At 47.1% G+C, this 19,174-nt stretch overlaps 2 protein-coding genes across 3 annotated transcripts in view; one reads left to right on the top strand and one right to left on the bottom strand.

The window, feature by feature from the left end:
- Positions 1 to 1,618: 1,618 nt before the first annotated feature.
- On the top strand, positions 1,619 to 14,033 carry IL10RA (interleukin 10 receptor subunit alpha). 2 transcript variants are annotated; one of them, XM_037057498.1, is made up of 7 exons: positions 1,619 to 1,777; positions 3,749 to 3,869; positions 4,470 to 4,654; positions 5,566 to 5,735; positions 6,364 to 6,511; positions 7,982 to 8,100; positions 11,207 to 14,033. In XM_037057498.1, the coding sequence occupies exons 1-7, from the start codon at positions 1,711 to 1,713 to the stop codon at positions 12,128 to 12,130; spliced, it is 1,734 nt and encodes a 577-aa protein (XP_036913393.1). In that variant the 5' UTR covers positions 1,619 to 1,710; the 3' UTR covers positions 12,131 to 14,033. The 2 variants fall into 2 exon arrangements, with proteins under 2 accessions (XP_036913393.1, XP_036913394.1); XM_037057499.1 differs by lacking the exons at positions 5,566 to 5,735; positions 6,364 to 6,511.
- The window catches only part of SMIM35 (small integral membrane protein 35), a 22,166-nt gene continuing 13,767 nt past the window's right edge, over positions 10,776 to 19,174 (bottom strand). The window contains exon 5 of the mRNA XM_037057356.1: positions 10,776 to 11,027. The gene's annotated coding sequence lies outside the window, so the exon portion shown is untranslated. The remainder of the gene's footprint in view (positions 11,028 to 19,174) is intronic.

The raw sequence follows: 19,174 nt of genomic DNA, 5'->3' as shown, positions 1-19,174 counted from the left end.
CTTAAAACAGGAATGCTAACTTACCCACTTTAGAGCCTTCTTCAGAAATGCCATATTCCCTCTCTCTAAGTATATACTTCCCTCTCTCTAAGTATATACTTCCCTCTGTTTGGAACACTTTCTCTATCTGCTCTTTACCCCATTACCTCCTACTCATCTCTCAACCTTCAGCTTGCATGTTACCTCCTCCAAGAAGCCTTCTCTATCCTCCACCCAAATTGTGGTTGAGTGCCTGTTCCTATGTCCCCACATTAGCCTGTACTTCCCTTCCCAGCCACTTAACACATTAAAATCTATGTTTACTCTCTGTCTTTAGCAAACTTGTTAATTTCTTGGTAGAAGGGACCTTGCTTTGATCACCACTTTATCCCAGCCTCAGTATGAAGTATAGCTCATAATAAGTGTGCCATAACATTTGTCATCTGAATGAATGAAGAATCCTGACCTTTTTTCAAAATGATGAGTTAAGGCTTTAAAACACTTATAGCTCAACAAAAAAAACTAAAAGTAAAGGTAAGTTCAGAAAGAAATAGCACAGTGTACAAAAAGTCATGGAGAACTAGAAAGTCATTCCAGAAAGCAGCCACAACCCGTGGGTGCCGCCTGGGTACTTCTGAGCAATTGGCCACCCTTAGTCTCTCAGTTGAGCAACAGAGGGTGCAAAAACATTCTCACACAGTAAAAGCCCTGGGCTCTTCCTCCGAGATGATCTGATGGCCTGGCAATAAGAGCTGTCTGCTTAGGAGTGTTGGCCTGATGGACTATATGCCCCTGTTGTTTACTCTCCATGTAGCTGGGGCGTCGCTGGCCTACATCAAAAAGTGCAGTCTTTCTAGTCCCAAAGTGGACCCTCAGACCAGACACAGGATGGGATACCTCCACCCCAATACGCAAACATGCTCTGAAGCAGATGTCACCATCCAACAAAAGTGAAACGGACAATGTTTGTCTCCCATTTCCTCACATCTTTGGTGTACCTGCCGTTTCAGATGAGTCAAGTGACACAGAGATATAAGCGATGCTATTACCCAGCAGAAAAAGATAGCTCTACACAGGAGAGTTCAGGTAAGCAAGATAAATCAACAGCAGCTAGGAGACATCATGAACACCCCTCCAAAAATATATTAAGTCAGGTAGAGGGCTGCCCACTTTAATGTCGCTCTACACCTAGGTACTAGGACAACACCAGGACTCACACACGTGAGTCCTCCCACAGGTCCCTGATAACCTGGGACACCGCTCCAATCCCCACCCTACTTGTCTGGTGAAATTAGCTCTTAACAACCTCACTCCATCTCCTGCTTTCAAAGGGGCAAGGCTGTCCCCAGCCATCTACACCCCAACACACACTCAGGCGCGCGCACACACCCTCCTGGGCTACCCAGACTGCTTTTACAGGATCGCACCCAGCCCAGGGGTTCCGGCCACTTGGAGAGTCGGCCGCCGCCCCGCCCCCGCCCCGCCCCTGCCCAAGACGGTAGTGCTCTCGCAGTGCAGCTGCGTCCTCCGAGCCAGCCGGGGCCCTAGGAGGCTGTGCACTGGCTCATGGACTCAGCTGCCTCGAGGTCCCGCCCCGCTGACGTCAGCCACCCGGCCGTGGGTGGGGCGGCTGGCCGGAGTTTTCAGTCTCTGGCTTGCGGAGCCGAGACTGGAGGCTCGCAGCCCGGCGTTGGCGTCGGCTCAGGCCCCAGAGGATGCAGGACGCCCAGGATGCTGCTGCGCCTGCTAGTGTTGCTGGCCGCGCTCTTCAGCCTTTGCCTCCGCTCGGAAGCTCAAGGTAAGGATGAGGTTCGGCCTGGCCCTGCTCAAGCTGCGCGCGCCCTGCTGAGTTGTGTGATGACCAGACCCGACTCCCATTGTAGTCACTTTTCCAAGAAATTTCTGCGCCCCACGGAGACCCCGTCTGGCTGGCCCTCTAGAGAAAGGGGCATCCGTTACCTTCTCGCAATCTCTCTCATTCTGGCAAACCTGGGTCTCAGGCTCACCCTTTGTGGAAGTGGTACACGCTGAGATTCCTCGGATGGTGTATGGGGGGGGAGGGGCAGCGAGGGGGTGGGGTGGGTAAAGAAGTTAAATGACTTTCTTCCCTAACTCATTGTCCGCTGCCTCTGAGGAGTCATAAATCTATCGCTGGCTTTTTTGTTGTTCTACTTCAAATGATCGGCCTACTATCCCTCTCGGGAATTACTTTGATCCCCCATCTGACCCTCCCTTCCCTTAGACCTCCAATTAACCTGTTTCTGCCATGTCCATCTCTCTCCCACCCCAGCTGTTTTCCTCCACTACACCTATCACCCCCATATGATTATCCCCGCTCCTTCTTTACCCCCTAAGGCACTCCCACTGCCATCTGCCTCCCTCCTGCCTGGTTCTACCCCTTACCTCAGTCTCCTAACTCAGCCAGCTGTGCCAGAAAGTTTCTGTAACTGAGAAGAGCAAACCCTGGAGAGAGAATGAAAGGGCAGGGAGGTGGAGGGACCAAGAGCAAAAGCAGGGAGTAGGGACTGTAATCGCTTCTACGTGTCAAAATACAAATTAAAACCTGCAGTCACCCATTCACATGATCAAGAGTTGAGTTGGGGACGTGCAGCCCAAACACCACAAAGACCCACTGCGTTTTTCACTTTCCATCTAATGTTTAGAAATTGAGGCACAGACTTGAAGATCAAAGACAATATAAGAAACAGAGCAAGAGACAGGCATACTTTCTAAGTGAATATGACAGTCAGAAAAAAGAGGCATTATTAGAGAGACAATGGGGGTTAGGGAACAAGTGAAGCCTGAGAGAGTTGCTAACAGACAAGAGACATTCAGGGATCAAGGAGAGAAGAGGAACTGGGTGTAGATATTAGCCTTGACTTACTTCATTGCTCTTGATAGGCAAAACTCTTAAGTGTAGTTGTTGTACTCTTACAAATGAGGAAAAAGGTTCAGTGAGGTTAAATAGTTTGCCAAAGTCACACTGGCAAGTGCTAGTTTGAGACTCCTGAAGTTGTGATTTCCCAAGGTGAATGATATGTGTTAGGGAGGGAAGGGGAGAAAGATGGGAACTAGTATTTAGTATTTCACCAGGGAGCCAAGAATATTCACTCTTTGTGGAAAGAGCTGCTTCATTCTGTCTGTTCTCACCCAACTCAAGGCTGGGCATCTGACCAGGGGTAAAGCCCTTTTAGAAGCGGGGAATGGAGCAGGCCCTCAACTTGGGGTTGCGCAGCAGACCTATGAAGAGAAACAGTCAGCTGCCAACAAGCAGGGTATCTGTGTGCCCAAAGAACTCCAAAGAGAAGGCCTTGGGCTGGAGCCAGGATAGGAACCAGGTGTGAGGATTGACGGCAGGCCTTGGGATGGGGCTGGAACAGGGATGGGTGGCAGAGCCAGGCCACTTCTGCTTCTGATCACAAACTGCACAGGACACTGATTCAAGGACACATCTTTTCTGGAATCAAACACATTTGCATTCAAGGTCCCACTCTTCTCCCCCTTTACTAGCCTGTGGCCTTGAGCAAATCACTTAGCCTCTGTGAGCCTTCATTTCTTCTCAGTAAAATTAGGGTAATAAATGCCTACCTTGTAGGGCTGTTGTGATAATTAAATGAGACCATATGTGTAGAGTATTAGCAGAGCACTTGGCTCATAATAAAGTAGTCAATAAATGGGAGCTGTTAAAATGCTTGCTGCCATCACCATCGCCATTTTCATCCCTCTAGGTGGGCTCTGCTAGCTCTGATACTGACACTCTTCTTCCCAGGGACAGAATTGCCCGGCCCTCCGTCAGTGTGGTTTGAAGCAGAGTTTTTCCATCATATCCTCCACTGGGTGCCCATCCAGAATCAGTCTGAAAGTACCTACTATGAAGTGGAGCTCCTGAGGTAAGGAAAAGGGAAGAAGAAGGGAGTAGGTGAGTCCATCCCCTTCTACTGCCCTGACACAGAAATATACCTGCCTTGTTACTGAAGTACACCAGGAAGGACCCTGGCATGTTGACAGGTACTGATCAACATGTTGATCATGTTGAAGAACCATCAGTTGACAGGTACTGATTGAGTCTCATATGTGCTGGGGTGAGAAAGCCACAGTATTGCCTTTACCATCAAGATTTTTCTATCTTATTGGAAAAACATGAAAAGTATCCATAATGTAGTTAGAGAACAAAGAAACCCTAATGATTGCAAATATAGTTGGGAAAAGAGACAGATTAGGCTGTGTTGCAGTGAGTAGCTAGTCTTTTTGGAGGAGTTGGGTTTGAGCTACTCGTATTTCAGACTAAGAGTCTTTTAGTCCACAGAGAAGTTGGTATAGGGTCCCGGAACCAAGGAAGATTCCCTTGCGATGAGATGCCCTGAACTAGAGGAAATACTCCGAGGGTTGTACCATCATGGCAAACTTCTTCCCTGGCCTCTTGCTTCCCTCTTAAAGGAGATAGGTTTGAACAAAAGTCCTAACCGATGCCTACCCTGCTTTCTCCCCAGTTATGGAATGGAGCTCTGGAAGTCCATCTCCAGCTGTAGCCAGACCCTGGTGCCGTCGTGTGATCTCACCATGGTGACCCTAGACCTGTACCACAACAACGGCTACCGAGCCAAAGTCCGGGCAGTGGATGGAAGAAAGCACTCCAACTGGACTATCACCAGAACCCGCTTCTCCATAGATGAAGGTGCTTTTTCTTCTCCTGGGCCTAGAACATGACTTTTGGAGTCCTTTCCAGCCAGAAGCTTTAGTCCAGAACTGCTCTCCATGTTCCCATAGCTCACCATGTTAGCCTGGCTTCTTGACCAGGGACCTAGTTGCTCAAACAAACCTGAATCGGGATTTTGGAGAAGGTTTAGATGAAAATAGTCAAGTTGTTCAAGATTTAAAAGGGAACTGGAGTTGCTTATCCTACAGAAGAGAAGTCTTGGGGTGAGTTGGGGCAGCTAAGTCACAAGGGTTAGAACTGTGTATTTAGAGGGTTCTGGGGAGGGAGCAAATTCATGAAGTACTCAACACAGGGAAGCAAGCAACAAGTAGAATTGGAGCAGGTACCCTCACCACCCCCCACCCCATTAAGAATGGACCCTCAAGGGCCAGAGTTTGAGGTTTTGAAGTGGGGAGATACTACTGAGGAAAAGGTAGGAGTCTCACTTTGCAGAGATAAAAGAAGAGGATAAGTCCCAGCCTCAGTGGGGCTCTTCCATTCTGCAGATTGGGATCCACAGAGCTCTGGCCATCTGACAAGCCTGTATTGCAGAATTCAGAGTCAGAACTGATGGTCTAGGATGGCCTAGGTCAGTGGCTCCCAAATGCCTGTCTGAGGGCCAGTTCTCAACTGGAGGTGAAAACATTAGCTGGGGAATATGTTTACAATACTGGATATTTCCATGGCCCTCCTTCAGAAGTTCGGATTCACTGTCTTGAGTGGGCGCAGGGTATCTGTATTTTTAATGTGTTCCCCAGGAAGTCCTAATGGTCTGCTGGTTGGAAAACCTGTTTCAGGGTACATAAAGCTTGATCCTAGAGGCCAGGCACGAGTGGGGGATCCACGTCCTCCCCTGACCCGCAGGCCTCATGGTTTGCCTCCTTGTGCAGTGAATCTGACAGTTGGCAGTGTGAAGCTAGAGGTGCACGGTGGCCTCATCCTTGGACAGATCCAACCACCCAGGCCCAAGATGGCCCCTGAAGGTGACACATATGAAAGCATCTTCCCACACTTCCGCGAGTATGAGATTGCAATTCGCAAGGTGCCAGGACACAATAAGGTATGGGATTCCCAAGGCCATAAATACTGGGCTCTACCAACCCTCTCCTATCTCAAGCTGGCAGAGGAAGGTCATATGGGCATAGGGGCAGGGAAAGAAACTGAGATGACCTCAGCCCTCAAACGGGTGCTCTTGCCAGGTAGCAGGGAAAATACTACCTACTATGTAAGTGTCAGGTACCACAGGAGACATTTTGTCACTACTGTCTCCTATCCTCTTGAAGGTGGGTATTTTATACATATCCCATGTATAAATGGGGAAATGAGGCTCTGGGGAGCTGTGTGACACCCCAAGGTGCCCAAGGACACCTTGACCAAGGACACCCCATAAGTGGGAGGTCTCTGGGATCTGCAAAATTCAACCTCTTTCCCTTCTACCACAGCAGATTCCAGCCCCTTCTGGGAGGGTCCTTGGCATCTGTAAAACACTTCCTTTTCTCTTTTAATACAAAATGAACCATGGCAATCACAGAGACCTTGGGCTGTGTTGATTATACAATGTTCATTATCTCAAAAAAAGAATGCTGAAGGAGATTGACCTAGATCAGCTCTAACAGCCCTTCCAGCTCTCAAGCTCCATATGTCATGAAACAAGGGTATTTTGTTTATTGCTGTTGTTTTAATTTCAGCTCACAAAGAAGGTAAAACATGAAAACTTCAGCTTCCCAACCCCTGGTGAGGTGGGAGAGTTCTGTGTTCAAGTGAAACCATCTGTGAGCTCCCGCATGAACAAAGGGATATGGTCCAAGGAGGCGTGCATCGAGGTCTCCCGGCAGTGTGAGTCAGTCAGGGCTGCAATTCAGACCACGTGGTGGGGCAGAAAGGGCCTTGCACAATCCAAAATGTTGCTGATGTCAGGCACTGTGCTAGGCAGGCCCCAAACAGTTCTCCCTCTCCATCCTCACAGAGCCCTGTGAGAGATCTCCTATCGTCCCCATTTTAGAAATGGGGAAACTGAAACTTAGTACACGTAAGGTACATCTTAGGGCAGAGCCAGGTCTCCTGATCCTGCAGCACTTCCACTTGAGCACAGCTATGCCTCTCAGAAACCCACAGGCCACCCTCAGGCAGCAGTGGTAGTTCCTGTTTATTCCAATCCCCTGCTGGCCTCTTTTAGATTTGAAGGCACAAAGGGCCTTCCCTACTTCCCTATCCCCCAGAGGAAACAAAACTTAGCTGACTCTTCGCCACAGCCGCTAAAGTCAATAAACACTATGCCAGGTTCTCAGCCTGCACTGGGAAGGGGAGGGAGGAGAGGATTTAGAATGTGAAGACCATGGTCCTGCCCTGAGGATCTTACTTGGGGACAGGGCGTACCCAGTAGAAGCTGTAACTAGCAACTCAGGAGAGCACATGTCAAGTGCACAATGAGTTATGCCAACGGTCAGTGCACTGAGGGCACCTAGTCCAGTGTGCTCAGGTTTCAGCAAAGACCAAAGTGAGTACTTACATTTTTACAGTACACTGCATTTCATTGAGGGCATTCATAAACTCATTGTCATTTAAGCCTCTCTTCTATGTAAGCAGAGTAAGGCACCATCTGATTGTCAGGCAGCCTTAAGAGCTTTTTCTATATTCACTCACTGATGTAAGAAATAGCTTTATGCAGAGGTCTGGGTTCAAACCCCCGCTTTCCCACTTATGAAGTATATGGCCTTGGGCAAGTTACTTAACCTCTTTGCACCTTGGGATCCTAATCTATAAAAATAAGGTGAAAATAGTATTTCTCTCCTAAGGTTGTTATAATGATCAGATAACTTAAATAAAGGACTTGGTAGGTGGTAAATGCTATCTACTTTACAACCATCTTATGTAGTGAGCACCATAATTTTTCCTCTTTTATAGATGAGGGAACTGAGGCTCAGAAGCTGAGTAATCTGTTCATAGCCTCACAGCTAGTAAGTGGTGGGGCTGGGATTTGAACCCAGGTCTGGCTGCTAAACCCTCTGTTCTTACCTGCTATACCATCCTGACTCACTGTTCTGTGTGCAATGGGGTGAGTGCAGAGAGCCTGCAGCAGAGCCACTTTATCTAGCAAGAAAATCCTTCAGGGCCAAGGTTGGGAGGCCAGGTAGGGATTCCTAAGAACCCAGACATGTCCAGAGTTGTGGTCAAGAGGTAGCCTGGGGTGGTGGGGATCTCCTGGGCCATTCACTGAGTGGCTTCCAAGAGTGGCTGTGGGATCCCCGAGGACTGCCCCTTCATGGTCCATGGTGCCTGACCACAAATCATCTCTCTGGGCCACAGATTTCACCATGACCAATCTCAGCATCTTCTTCACCTTTGTCCTGCTGCTCTGTGGAGTCCTGGCCCTCCTATCTCTCCAGCTGTACATGAGGCGCAGAGGAACACTGCCTGCTGTCCTGGTAAGTCTCAGGGCACTGCCCTGTCCCTCCCAGCCCCAGCAAGACTTCAGAAGACAGGTGCTCAATTCCAGACCGTCCCTTCCCTCAGCCTGGATGTTATCAGGAAACAGCTTTATTAAGCACCATCAGGAGAGAGGGAGAAATTGACTGCAAAGCCCAGTGCTGAGAATGTTGCCTTCTAGTGGCCCAGATAACATATGTACTGAGTAGTCCCAATCCCCTACACGTCATTTTTTAACTATTTAACTAATAAGGCCATGGACCAGCCCCTGTGCATTACTAAAAAACCTGATATATCATTTTATATATGAGGAAACTGAGGCATAGAGAGATTATTACAGGCACAGGGTCATATGACAGGGACAGTCGGGATGGAGCCCAGTCTTTCCCACCTATAGGGGCTGGAAGAGTGCTCTGGAAGAGGAAGGACAAAGGGCTGTAAGTGCTGGCTCTCGGGCTGTGTTCAGAGTGGTTCGATGCTAGAGAGGTTAGATTCTGCAGGGGAGGGGTTCATGAAGAAGGCTTGGATATCTGAGCCCTCCCCGAGTGTCTCCTGTTCCTACACAGTGCTATAAATGCTGCACTTATAGTCAGCCAGCCTCCAAAACTGAACTTCCAGCACTAAGCAGCATTTCCAAACCTCAGCCTCTCTCTGGCCTGGGATTCAGGTTGCCTGCCAGGTCCCCCACAACCAGCTCATGGCTGGAAAGAGACAGTCCAGAGGGACGCCATGGTCTTTGGGAAAAACAAGGACAGAGACAAATACCCTCTGAAATTATTTTGAATAAGAACTCCAGGAAGTGGGGAGGCAGGAAGAGAAGAGAGGTGGAACTGCCTGGTGTAATTAGGGTCTTTGTCCAAGCAAAAAAGAACTGTGTTCCTAGCTGCAGGGCCCTGGGTAGAGAGATATGACAAGGAGACTGAGGCCAGGAAGCTCCCACAGCCTTTGGGACTTACAAAGTGCTTCTCCATGTCCAGCTGAAGTGTGTCCTTTTTCTGTGCTCCAGGCAGATTCATAGTCCACAAAGGTGTGCATCGGCCTGTTTGACAAGTACTTTGAGCATATTCTATGTGCGGGGCCCAGGCTGGGATGGGCTGATATGGAGAAGAGTGCACCAGAGGGCGAGCTTTCAGGATGGATAACTAGAGAGCAGAGGGGTACAGGAGGGAGGTCCTGGTCCACTGAATGGGATATTGTTAGTCAGGCACCAGGAAGAGTGCAAATGTGGTGCAGCCAAAAATGCCAAAAGAGATAACAGGAAACCTCTGGTTTCTTGTCCCTTCTGTACATTTGGATCACAGAGTTGAATTGTCCTTGGGAATTTCTTCCTCCTGAAGACAAATACAGCACAATTCCTATATCAAATGACCATGGTCGTTACTAACTGGGTGAATAACTTATAGTGAACAGAGCACTTTCACATTCCTTAGCTTGTTCTCACTCAGTTGTCATGATCTGATCTTTCAACAATATACCAAGGTATTATTGGACAAGTGGACATTTCAGATCAGGACAGTTGCATACAAATTCCAGGTTTGTGCTTTACTGCTGTGTGGCTTTGGGCAAATCACTTAACTTCTCTGAAGTTTAATTTTCTCCTCTAGGAAGTAGAGATAATAGTGCTTCCTTAGAGAATTATTGGAGAATAAAATTGAATTTACCAAATATTTATTGAGTACTTTTTAACAAGCATCACTCTAAGCATGTTACATGCATTAACTGCAACACGAGGAAGCAAGTACTGTCATTATTTCCATTTTACAGGTGAGGGACTAAAGCGCAGAGAGGGGAAATTAATTTGGCCCAAGTGACACAGCTGTTAAGAGACAGTGCTGGTATCTGAACCCATGAAGTCTGGCTTCAGAATACACATTTTTAATTACCACCTATGTAATGTTAATAGGAATTCAACCAACAAGAGTTGCATTAGTCATCACATACAAAAGGAATGAGGGCAGATAGTGAGTCAGTAAATCAGTCAACAAACTTTATGAATACCTACTACAAAGCTCAGTTTAAGCTCTGGGAACAAAGTGGCAAACAAGACTAGATGGTGGCTACCCTCCAGGAGTTTGGTATTCTTTTGGGGGTAGGGAATAATTGTGTATGTGTGTGTGTGCATGTTGGTGGGCTGTGAGCTGGGTGAAAAAAACATTTAAACATAATTTGAGAAACTAAGTTCTGGGTAGAAGTAAACTAGATCAATGTGGCGAGAGTGTCTGGGTGATTAGGAGGGGCCCTCTGAGGAGGTGACATTGGAGCTGAGACCTGAAAGACACAACCACAGAAAGTGCTAAGAGAAGAGTATTCTAACTAGAAAGAGTAGCATGTGCAAAGGCCCTGAGATAGCACCACACTAATGTGTTCCTGGGCGGAAAGAACACCACTGTGACTGGGGCAAAAGAGCTCACATTAAGGGCCCTGGAGTCCTCAGCAATTAACATTGTCCTCAGCTGCTAGTTCTATGTTTGTTCCCACACGAAAGCCACCCTATGTTTGTGCAAGTCACAACTCAGAGAAAGAAGAAATGAATTTGGTATTTTACATAATGCATTTTAAAAGCAGAAATGAATAGGATGGAGAATACAATACAATACAACACAATACAATAAAATAGATCACAGTATGCAGGTAGCAGTAAGTATTTGGTGAAACTGGTTTTAGTTACTTATATATGTTATATATTTATGGGCTCCTTACATACAGGTTATTGTGTAACACATTTTTTATTTGGGGTCATAGTCAAAAGTGTTTGAAATCTACTTTTAGATGAAGGTGGGTCCAGTCTGCTTTCAGGTTTGAAAGCACAGTCATTGCAAAGGCTCAACACTCCCAATCCTCCTGTCATTCCAGCGGGGCTCCAAGAATGCAGGCTTCTTCTGTACCTAGTTCTGAGCTGAACTGAGTTTCATTTGAAAGAAAAATTCTGAAATGCAATGAAAGGAACAAGTGGCAGTGTCCTCCAGGCTCTGTAGTCCCCTTCCTTGGGAGCACTGTGTCCTGGAGGGCCCCACACTGGACTGACCCATGGCCTCCCCCTGGCAACACTGGGGTGAGTTCCTACGGTGACCCTCTGCCTTACCCACTCTGCTCTCTCCTCTCCAGGTCTTCGAGAAGCCCAGTCCCTTCAACCTTATCAGTCAGCTACCCAGCCCAGAGACCCAAGACACCATCCACCCCATCGATGAGGAGGCCTTCTCCAAGGTGTTCCTAGAGCTGAGGAACTCAGAGCTGCATGGCAGCACAGACAGTGGCTTTGGCAGTGCCAAGCCATCCTTGCAGACTGAAGAGCCCCAGTTCCTCCTCCCTGCTTCTCACCCCGAGGCCAAGAGAACTCTGGGAAAGGGAGCCTCCTTGGAGCTGGAGAGTAGCTGCAGTGGTGGCAGCAGCAATAGCACAGATAGTGGGATCTGCTTGCAGGAGCCCAACCTGAGTCTGGGCATGGTGCCCAGCTGGGAGCGGCCGGTGAGGAGTAATAGCCAGGGCCAGGATGACAGCGGCATTGGCCTTGTACAAAACTCTGAAGGGCAGCCTAGGGATGTACAAGAAGGCTCAGCCTCAGGCCAGGTCAGTCCCCTGGGGCCTGAGGTGACTAAGGAAGAAGACCCAGCTGTGGTGGCATTTCAGGGCTACCTAAAACAGACCAGAGGCACGGATGAGAAGGCAGCCAAGGAGGGCTGCCTGGAAGAAGAGTCCTCAACATATGGCTTTGGCCCCCCAGTCGGGATGTGCCTGGATGCCGAGGAAGCCTGGCCTCCACCAGTCCTGGCTAAGGGCTATTTGAAACAGGATCCCCCAGCAGTGGCTCTCGCTCCCTCACAGGCCCCAGCTGGACGGTGGAACCACCCAACTGAGGAGTGGTCACTCTTGGGCTTGACCAGCTGTGGTGACCTAGGGACATCTAATTGGAGCTTTGCCCATGGTCTTGCCCCTCTGGACTGTGTGGGAGTCCCAGGCAGTCTTCTGGGTAGTGTTGACTCAGACCTGGTCACCGTGCCACTGATTGCCACTCTGCATTCCAATGAGTGACTCAGGCTAAGGGGCTGCGTTTGATTTCCACCATGTCCTTCGTGGACTAGGAGGAAGGGCCCCAGGGGTCAGAAGTGGAACATGATGCCAGTCTGGGCACCTTTCTGCAAGCCCAGTTGGGCCCAGCAGGGCTGACTGAGGTCCCGGGCAGGAGGAGGCCATCTCGCTGACCAGCACAGAGTATGCGCGTGGCCTCTTCTATAGACAGGGCCCTGCCGACTCCAGCAGAGCTGAGAAGGCCAAGTCAGAGACCTCCTTCCTCCTCAGGACTCTTCCTGTATAATGAGGAGTATTTGTGCAGTGGAATCATGGGGCTTCTGGAGTTGTGGTGAAGCCAGCTCAGACCCAGGTCTTTCCCCTTTATGCCAGCTATGTATCAGGTCCTCCAATGAGATGGAGACTGGAAGGATTCAGTCTTCAGGGCCTCAGAGCAGCGGTCATTTCTAGGCGAAGGAAGGAGCAGTGACCAGGTTTGATCCCTGGAAGGGTCTGCTGACCACCAGCCAGCCTGGAATGGGTCCTGTAGAGAAGCTCCCTCACTAGCAGGCCACCAAGGCAGGAAGCTTGTCATGGAAGATCTTACAGTGGTTCTGCACTGGTCAGCCAGTCGGTCGGTTAGCTATCATAATGGAGCCACAGGTGAAAATAACAGGATCTGAGACCCAAAAGGGGGCTTCTGGCTCAGAACCCATCCCCTTGGGTCTCTCTCATGTCCACAAAGACATGTCCCTCTTTCCAGCCAACACAGCAGCAGCACCCTGAGAGGCTTGCAGTGGCCACACCACTCATTGTCCCCATCTTGCTGCCCCATCATTTACCAACTGTGCCAGAAATATCATGTGTTTGTGTTGGTCAGAACTCAGCCCTTTAGGTAGCCCCTGGGTCTAGACACAACTCTGTATGCCTCAGGGTCAGGATCAGGACTTGAACTTGTGTTTGCTCCTGACATCCAGCCTCAGGCCCCTGGGACAGGGCACTGGGCTGTGATTCTGCTCTCTCAGTGCTCAGCTGTGTGACCTTGGACCATCCACTTCCCAGAGGGTCTCAGTAACCCCATCTGTGAAATAAAGTTCTCTCCATGCTGGATGTTAGTGATGCTTCCACCTGTGTCTGACCTGGGCTGAGAAGAAATATACTGCAGAACCCATGTCTGCACAGAGCCAGCTTCCTTTGCATGCTGGGGCTAACAGGTGGAGCAGAGTCCATGGCATCACACTGAACAAGCTCTAGACACTGAACCCCACAAGGGGCAGGTGTGGGCCCAGCTTTCCAGCAGTCGGTTGGGAATATAAATTTAAAGCTGGTTTACAATCCACGGACAAGGAACTGGGAGGCTCCATAGGCCTGGGGTATGCCCTCCTAAGTCTTCCCATGGCCCTGCATTTCTCCTTGCCATTCTGAGAACAGATGTTCTGGCCCAGGGAGTCCAGCCAGAACCCCTCCACTCTGCCAGCAAGCTCTAGATGCCAGCCTGGTAAACAACTTCCTCTGGAAACTTAGGCTTGAGGGAAGATTCCTCAGGGTTCCCTTGGAAAGGTTATTTACTTATTTAATTTTATTTATTGAGAGGCAGCATAGTACAGTGCAAGAATTCTGAGTATTTCAAGAGCCCAGACGTTCCAGTTCCGACTCCATTGCTTCTAGTTGTGTGACCTTGGGAAAGTTGCTTGTCCTCATCTGTATGCTCATCTGTAAAACTAGAGAGCAACACCTGACTTGTTTCATCCCTAGGGGTGTGAGGTTCCCCTGACAAAGTGGACGTGAATGTGCCTTGAACACAAAACTCTGAAAATGAGTGATGCATTCTTAGATTGTCAGTACTGAAGAAATCATGTGAAATCAGTCTGATTTCGGATGACATAGTACCTGGTGGAAGAATAAAGTTGTTGATAATTGGGGATGATAATGAATAAAATGTGTGATGTCACCCTAAGAACTGAGGACTCAGGCTCAAATCAGACAGACTCAGGTACATAGTACTAATGCCAACATTTATTGTCTATGACCTTGGGCAAATTACTGATGCTTTCTAAATTCCAGTTTCATCATCTATTAACTGGGAATAATAATTCCTCATGGGGATGTCATTCAGTTTAAATGAGATCACATGTAAAGAGTTTCACAGTGTGCCAGGCACATGGTAGTCTGTGCATAAGTAGTTCTCATTCACTTTTAAAGCTGAAAGGAAAATGGACAAGTTTTCTTGGAAACTGGTGAAAATGAAAGATAATGAAGATATATGTAGTGAAATCATGTATAATAATGGAATGGAATGTGAAAAGCATGTAATGTAATGAAAGAGATGAAAATGCATGTAAATGAAAGTATGCAGGGGGTTCTTTCATAAGATGGAAAGAAAAAGGTGGAAAGTATAACCGTATTTTGGGTGTAAATTCTGACTACTTGGAAAGGAGACCCTGGAAGCCCCTCCCTCCCAGGAAGACAGCAAACCAGACCTCCCTGGAGCCCTGCTACCTGCTCCCATGGACCTGAAGGTGCATCTGTGGCTGTTTCTTCTCAGCACGGAAGTGATCTGCATCCTCTTCTAAAAGCCTGCTCTTTCCACGAAAAGCCACAGGTGTGTGGGTTTGAATCTCTCCCCACACTCAGCCCAGGAGGTGGGGCAGACCCAGGGCTGGTGGCCTGAGTCTCTGGTGCACTTTGCTCTTTGTCCCAGCCTAGATCCTTGAGAAGGTGACTGAGGACATCTTGTCTCATCCCCTGAATCATATCCAATGATGCCTCTCCCCCCTTTCACTCTAAGAAAATAACAAGTTGTGGGGACGTCTCACCTTCAGAGAACTTGACTAATATCACACCACTTAGAATCTGCTCAGACTTTTGTCCCGGAGGCCTCCTTGCCAGATTGGTAAAAGGTGTGGATCACTTTCTCCTGGAAATGAGTGTTGGAGATGGCTTCAGCCCCAAGGAAAAAGTCTGTGAGATAGGTTGGATGAAAGCTGGCCAAGGTGTAAAGACTGAGAATGAGGCATCAAGGTCAGGGAAAGCAGTGCAGCTAGAAGGATAGGAGTGTCCAGAGCCATGAGCTCTGGCTGCAGGGCATGCCTGCTCCCCTCTGGTAGCATGAGAGCAGTTCGTGCCAGGTCTCCTCCACTTTCCAGCTGCTCTCAGACTGCCTGGCACAGCCCTGGCTGCTGGAGAAACTGAGCAAGTTCTTCCAAACACAGGCAGTGAGATACTTCTAGGCTTCTCAGGAATTTGGATTGAAGTCCCCAACAGAAGGCCCCATTGATTATTAAACTGAGTAACCTCCTCCAGGGGCTTTTCCAGGCCAAGGAATGTGTGATTCTGTGCTTTTATGAGCTAACGGAACTTCCTCTTAGTAAAGAGAGAGGGGAAATGGACCAACGTTGACTGAAGAGGAAATTCTATTGAACTGTGTTTTCCAAACTTTGTAAATTGCTATAGTCAGAGTCTGTCCTGTCTTCCCCAAAAGATCTCTATCCCTCCTCACCCACCCCCAGTACACACACTAATCATAGAATACACACAATCTCTGGGAATGGTGGGTCATATCTCGGAGCCCATGCTGCACTGCCAGTGGAAGTTCTGTGAGCCCCACACGTGAACCACAGCGAAAAGGGCACTGTGGGCTGTGCCTGCCTAGGGCAGCACCCTGGTAACTGAATGAGGCAGGTTTAAGCAGTTAGTGCTGATTTTATCAAGCCCCAACCTAGAGGACACTGAGTAGCAGGAGGCATGACTCATCTTTTTCCTGTCATGATCATGAGTCTGGGGTTTCTTTTAGCACAAATCCACAATTTAAAATTAAATGTGTTTTTTAAAATCCCACAGCAACTTTCCTCACGAAAAACTTAGTCTTTACTTCACCTGGCTCCCATAAACATTCAAAAAGGGTGGAGGGACTCAATAAACACTGACCAAGAAGAGCGGGGTCAGGTGAAATTAGTGTTTTAAAAAGATGAACTTGGGTCTTGGTTAGTGTGGCTCAGTGGATTGTGGGCCAGCCTATGAACCACAGGATCACCTGTTTGATTCTCAGTTAGGGTACATGCCTAGGTTACAGGCCAGGTCCCCAGTGGGGAGCACGTAAAAGGCAACTACACGCTGATGTTTCCCTCCCTCTCTCCCTTCTTTCCCCTCTCTCTAAAAATAAAAAAAAATGTTTTAAGGTAAACTTGGCATGAGTTAGAAAGTCAAAGAGAATGCAGAGAGACCTGGTTGAAGGCATTTCTCATAGTCAGCATTTCATTTCATCAAGAAACATATTAAGCACCTAGTATATGCCAGACATGGTGCACAGCTCTGGGTCCAGAGTGGTGAACAAGAGGCACAGATTCATAGAGGGCACCATCTGGTTATGAAGATAAACATCAAGCTAATAAACAGACTAACAAATACATTATTACAATCAGTGATAAGTTCCATGAAAGAAACTAAAATTTCACACAAGGGGTGAAAGCAGGAGGCTGTGTTAAAGAGAAAACCACAGGCCCCAAATGGCACACTTGTGCTAAAGCCTGTGATACCAAACCTAGACCTAATTGTTTCAACCTTTCCCAAAACAGTAGTAAATCTTCTGGTCAACAGTAGTAATGTAACCTGTCACAGGGCCTTCTCCAACCCTTATGGAATGAAGAGGCAATTTGCATGATAAAAATCCTTGCCATTTCCCCCCCCCCCCAAAGAGGATGTTCTAAAATATAGAACCTTTCTTTTCTTTTGTTAACAGCTCCCTTGCCCTCCCCTTCTTTCGTAAAAACCAATTGCTAGGTGGGATGCTGCCTGATTCATGAATCACTTAAATAAAGCCAATTAGATTTTTTCTGCCTATATTTTCTTCTAGAATATTTTGTTGTCTTTGACTGTTACCTTTATGTTTTTAATTCATTTTGAATTTATTGTGTATGGTATAAAAAGGTAGTCTAGTTTCATTTTTTTTGCATGTATCTATCCAATTTTCTCAACACCTTTTATTGAACAGACTATTTTTACCTTATTGTATGTTCTTGCTTCCTTTGTCAAATATTGTGACCATAAAGTGTGGGTTTGATCATAGTCTATGACCTTTTTAATGTATTGCTGGATCTAGTTTGCTAATATTTTGTTGAGAATTTTAGCATCTACATTGATCAAAGATATTGGCCTATAATTTTTTTCTTTGTCATGTTTTTTTAATCTGGTTTTGGAATTAAGATAGTGTAGACCTTGTAAAATAAGATTAGGAGTCTTCCCTTCTCTTGAATTTCTTAGAATAACTTGAGAAGGATATGTGTTAGCTTTTCTTTGAATGTTTAGTAAAATCTGTGAAACCATCCAGTCCAGGACTTTTGTGTGTTGACAGTTTTTTGTGTTTTTATTTAAGATTTTCTTCTTTAAAATTAAATATATTTTATTGATTATGCTATTACAGTTGTCCCATTTCCCCCCATTTATTCCCCTTTGCCCTGCACACCCCCTCCCACCCACATTCCCCACCTTTAGTTCATGTCCATGGGTCAAGCATATGAGTTCTTTGGCTTCTACATTTCCTATACTATTCTTAAACACCCCCCCCCCATCTGTTTTCTACCTACCATTTATGCTACTTATGCTCTGTACATTTTCCTGCTTTTTCCGGCTCCCATTCCCCCTCCATGTGATCTCCATTTCTGTGATTCTGTTCCTGTTCTAGCTGTTTGCTTAGTTTGTTTTTGTTTTTCTTTTAGGTTCAGTTGTCAATAACTGTGAGTTTGTTGTCATTTTACTGTTCATATTTTTTATCTCCTTTTTCTTAGACAAGTCCCTTTAACATTTCATATAATAAGGGCTTGGTGATGATGAACTCCTTTAACTTGACCTTATCTGGGAAGCACTTTATCTGTCCTTCCATTCTAAATGAAAGCTTTGCTGGATAGAGCAATCTTGGATGTAGGTCTTTGGATTTCATGACTTGGAATACTTCTTTGCAGCCCCTTCTTGCCTGTAAGGTCTCTTTTGAGAAATTAGCTAACAGTCTTATGGGCAGTCCTTTGAAGGTAACTGTCTCCTTCTCTCTTGCTGCTTTTAAGATTTTCTCCTTATCTTTAATCTTGGGTAATGTAATTATGATGTGCCTTGGTGTGTTCCTTCTTGGGTCCAACTTCTTTGGGACTCTGAGCTTCCTGGACTTCCTGGAAGCCTATTTCCTTTGTCAGATTGGGGAAGTTCTCCTTCATTATTTGTTCAAATATGTTTTCAATTTCTTGCTCTTCCTCTTCTCCTTCTGACATCCCTGTGATTCAGATGTTGAAACATTTAAAGGTGTCCTGGAAGTTCCTAAGGTTCTCCTCATTTTTCTGAGTTCTTGTTTCTTCATTCTGTTATGGTTGAATGTTTCTTTCTTCCTTCTGGTCCACGCCATCAATTTGAGCCCCTGTTTCCTTCCAGTCACTGTTGGTTCCCTGTAAATTTTCCTTTATTTCGCTTAGCATAGCCTTCATTTTTTCTTCTAATTTGCAACCATATACAACCAATTCTGTGAGCATCCTGATTACCAGTGTATTAAACTGTGCATATGCTAGGTAGGCTATCTCTTCATTGCTTAGTTGTATTTTTTCTGGAGCTTTGATCTGTTCTTTCATTTGGGCCATTTTTTTGGTCTTTGCGCACCTGTTACATAGTAAGGGGTGGAGCCTTAGGTGTTCACCAGAGCAGGGCAACCCACATCAGTGCATTGTGACCATGTATGTGGGGCAGGGGGCCGAGAGGAAACAGTGCCACTTGCTCCACTCTCTGCCAGTTTTCAGTCACTTGCCCTGCCAGCCACAAACAAATTGGGCCTTTCTGGTGCAGTGTCCTGGGTAGGCAGGTTTGTGTAAATTCTAGGAACCTGTGTGTCTCTCCAGAAAACTCTCCTGTGAGGCTGGGTGTTTCTCCTACTGCTGGGTGTTTTCAGTGAGGCTTTGAGGCTTTATTTCCCCGGGGTTGGAGCCCTGGGTTGCATATTTTGTGTCTCACTCCCCAGTTGTTCCTCCCAGCTTATCTGCACAAAAATGTGGGACTTCCCAGACCTCCAGCCACCACCTTGCCATGAGTCGTCTC

The sequence above is a fragment of the Sturnira hondurensis genome, unplaced genomic scaffold, assembly GCF_014824575.4.
Source record: "Sturnira hondurensis isolate 20B ecotype Veracruz unplaced genomic scaffold, ASM1482457v3 Scaffold0009719, whole genome shotgun sequence".
In the NCBI taxonomy this organism is placed as follows: domain Eukaryota; kingdom Metazoa; phylum Chordata; class Mammalia; order Chiroptera; family Phyllostomidae; genus Sturnira; species Sturnira hondurensis.
The sequence above is the reverse complement of the archived record's forward strand: the minus strand, read 5'-3'. Positions and strand labels throughout refer to the sequence as shown.

Coding starts and splice junctions, on each gene's coding strand:
- IL10RA (XM_037057498.1), top strand. CDS start 1,711: ATGCTGCTGCGCCTGCTAGTGTTGCTGGCCGCGCTCTTCAGCCTTTGC. Junction 1,778..3,748: donor CCTCCGCTCGGAAGCTCAAG/GTAAGGATGAGG, acceptor TCTTCTTCCCAG/GGACAGAATTGCCCGGCCCT. Junction 5,736..6,363: donor AGGTGCCAGGACACAATAAG/GTATGGGATTCC, acceptor TTTTAATTTCAG/CTCACAAAGAAGGTAAAACA.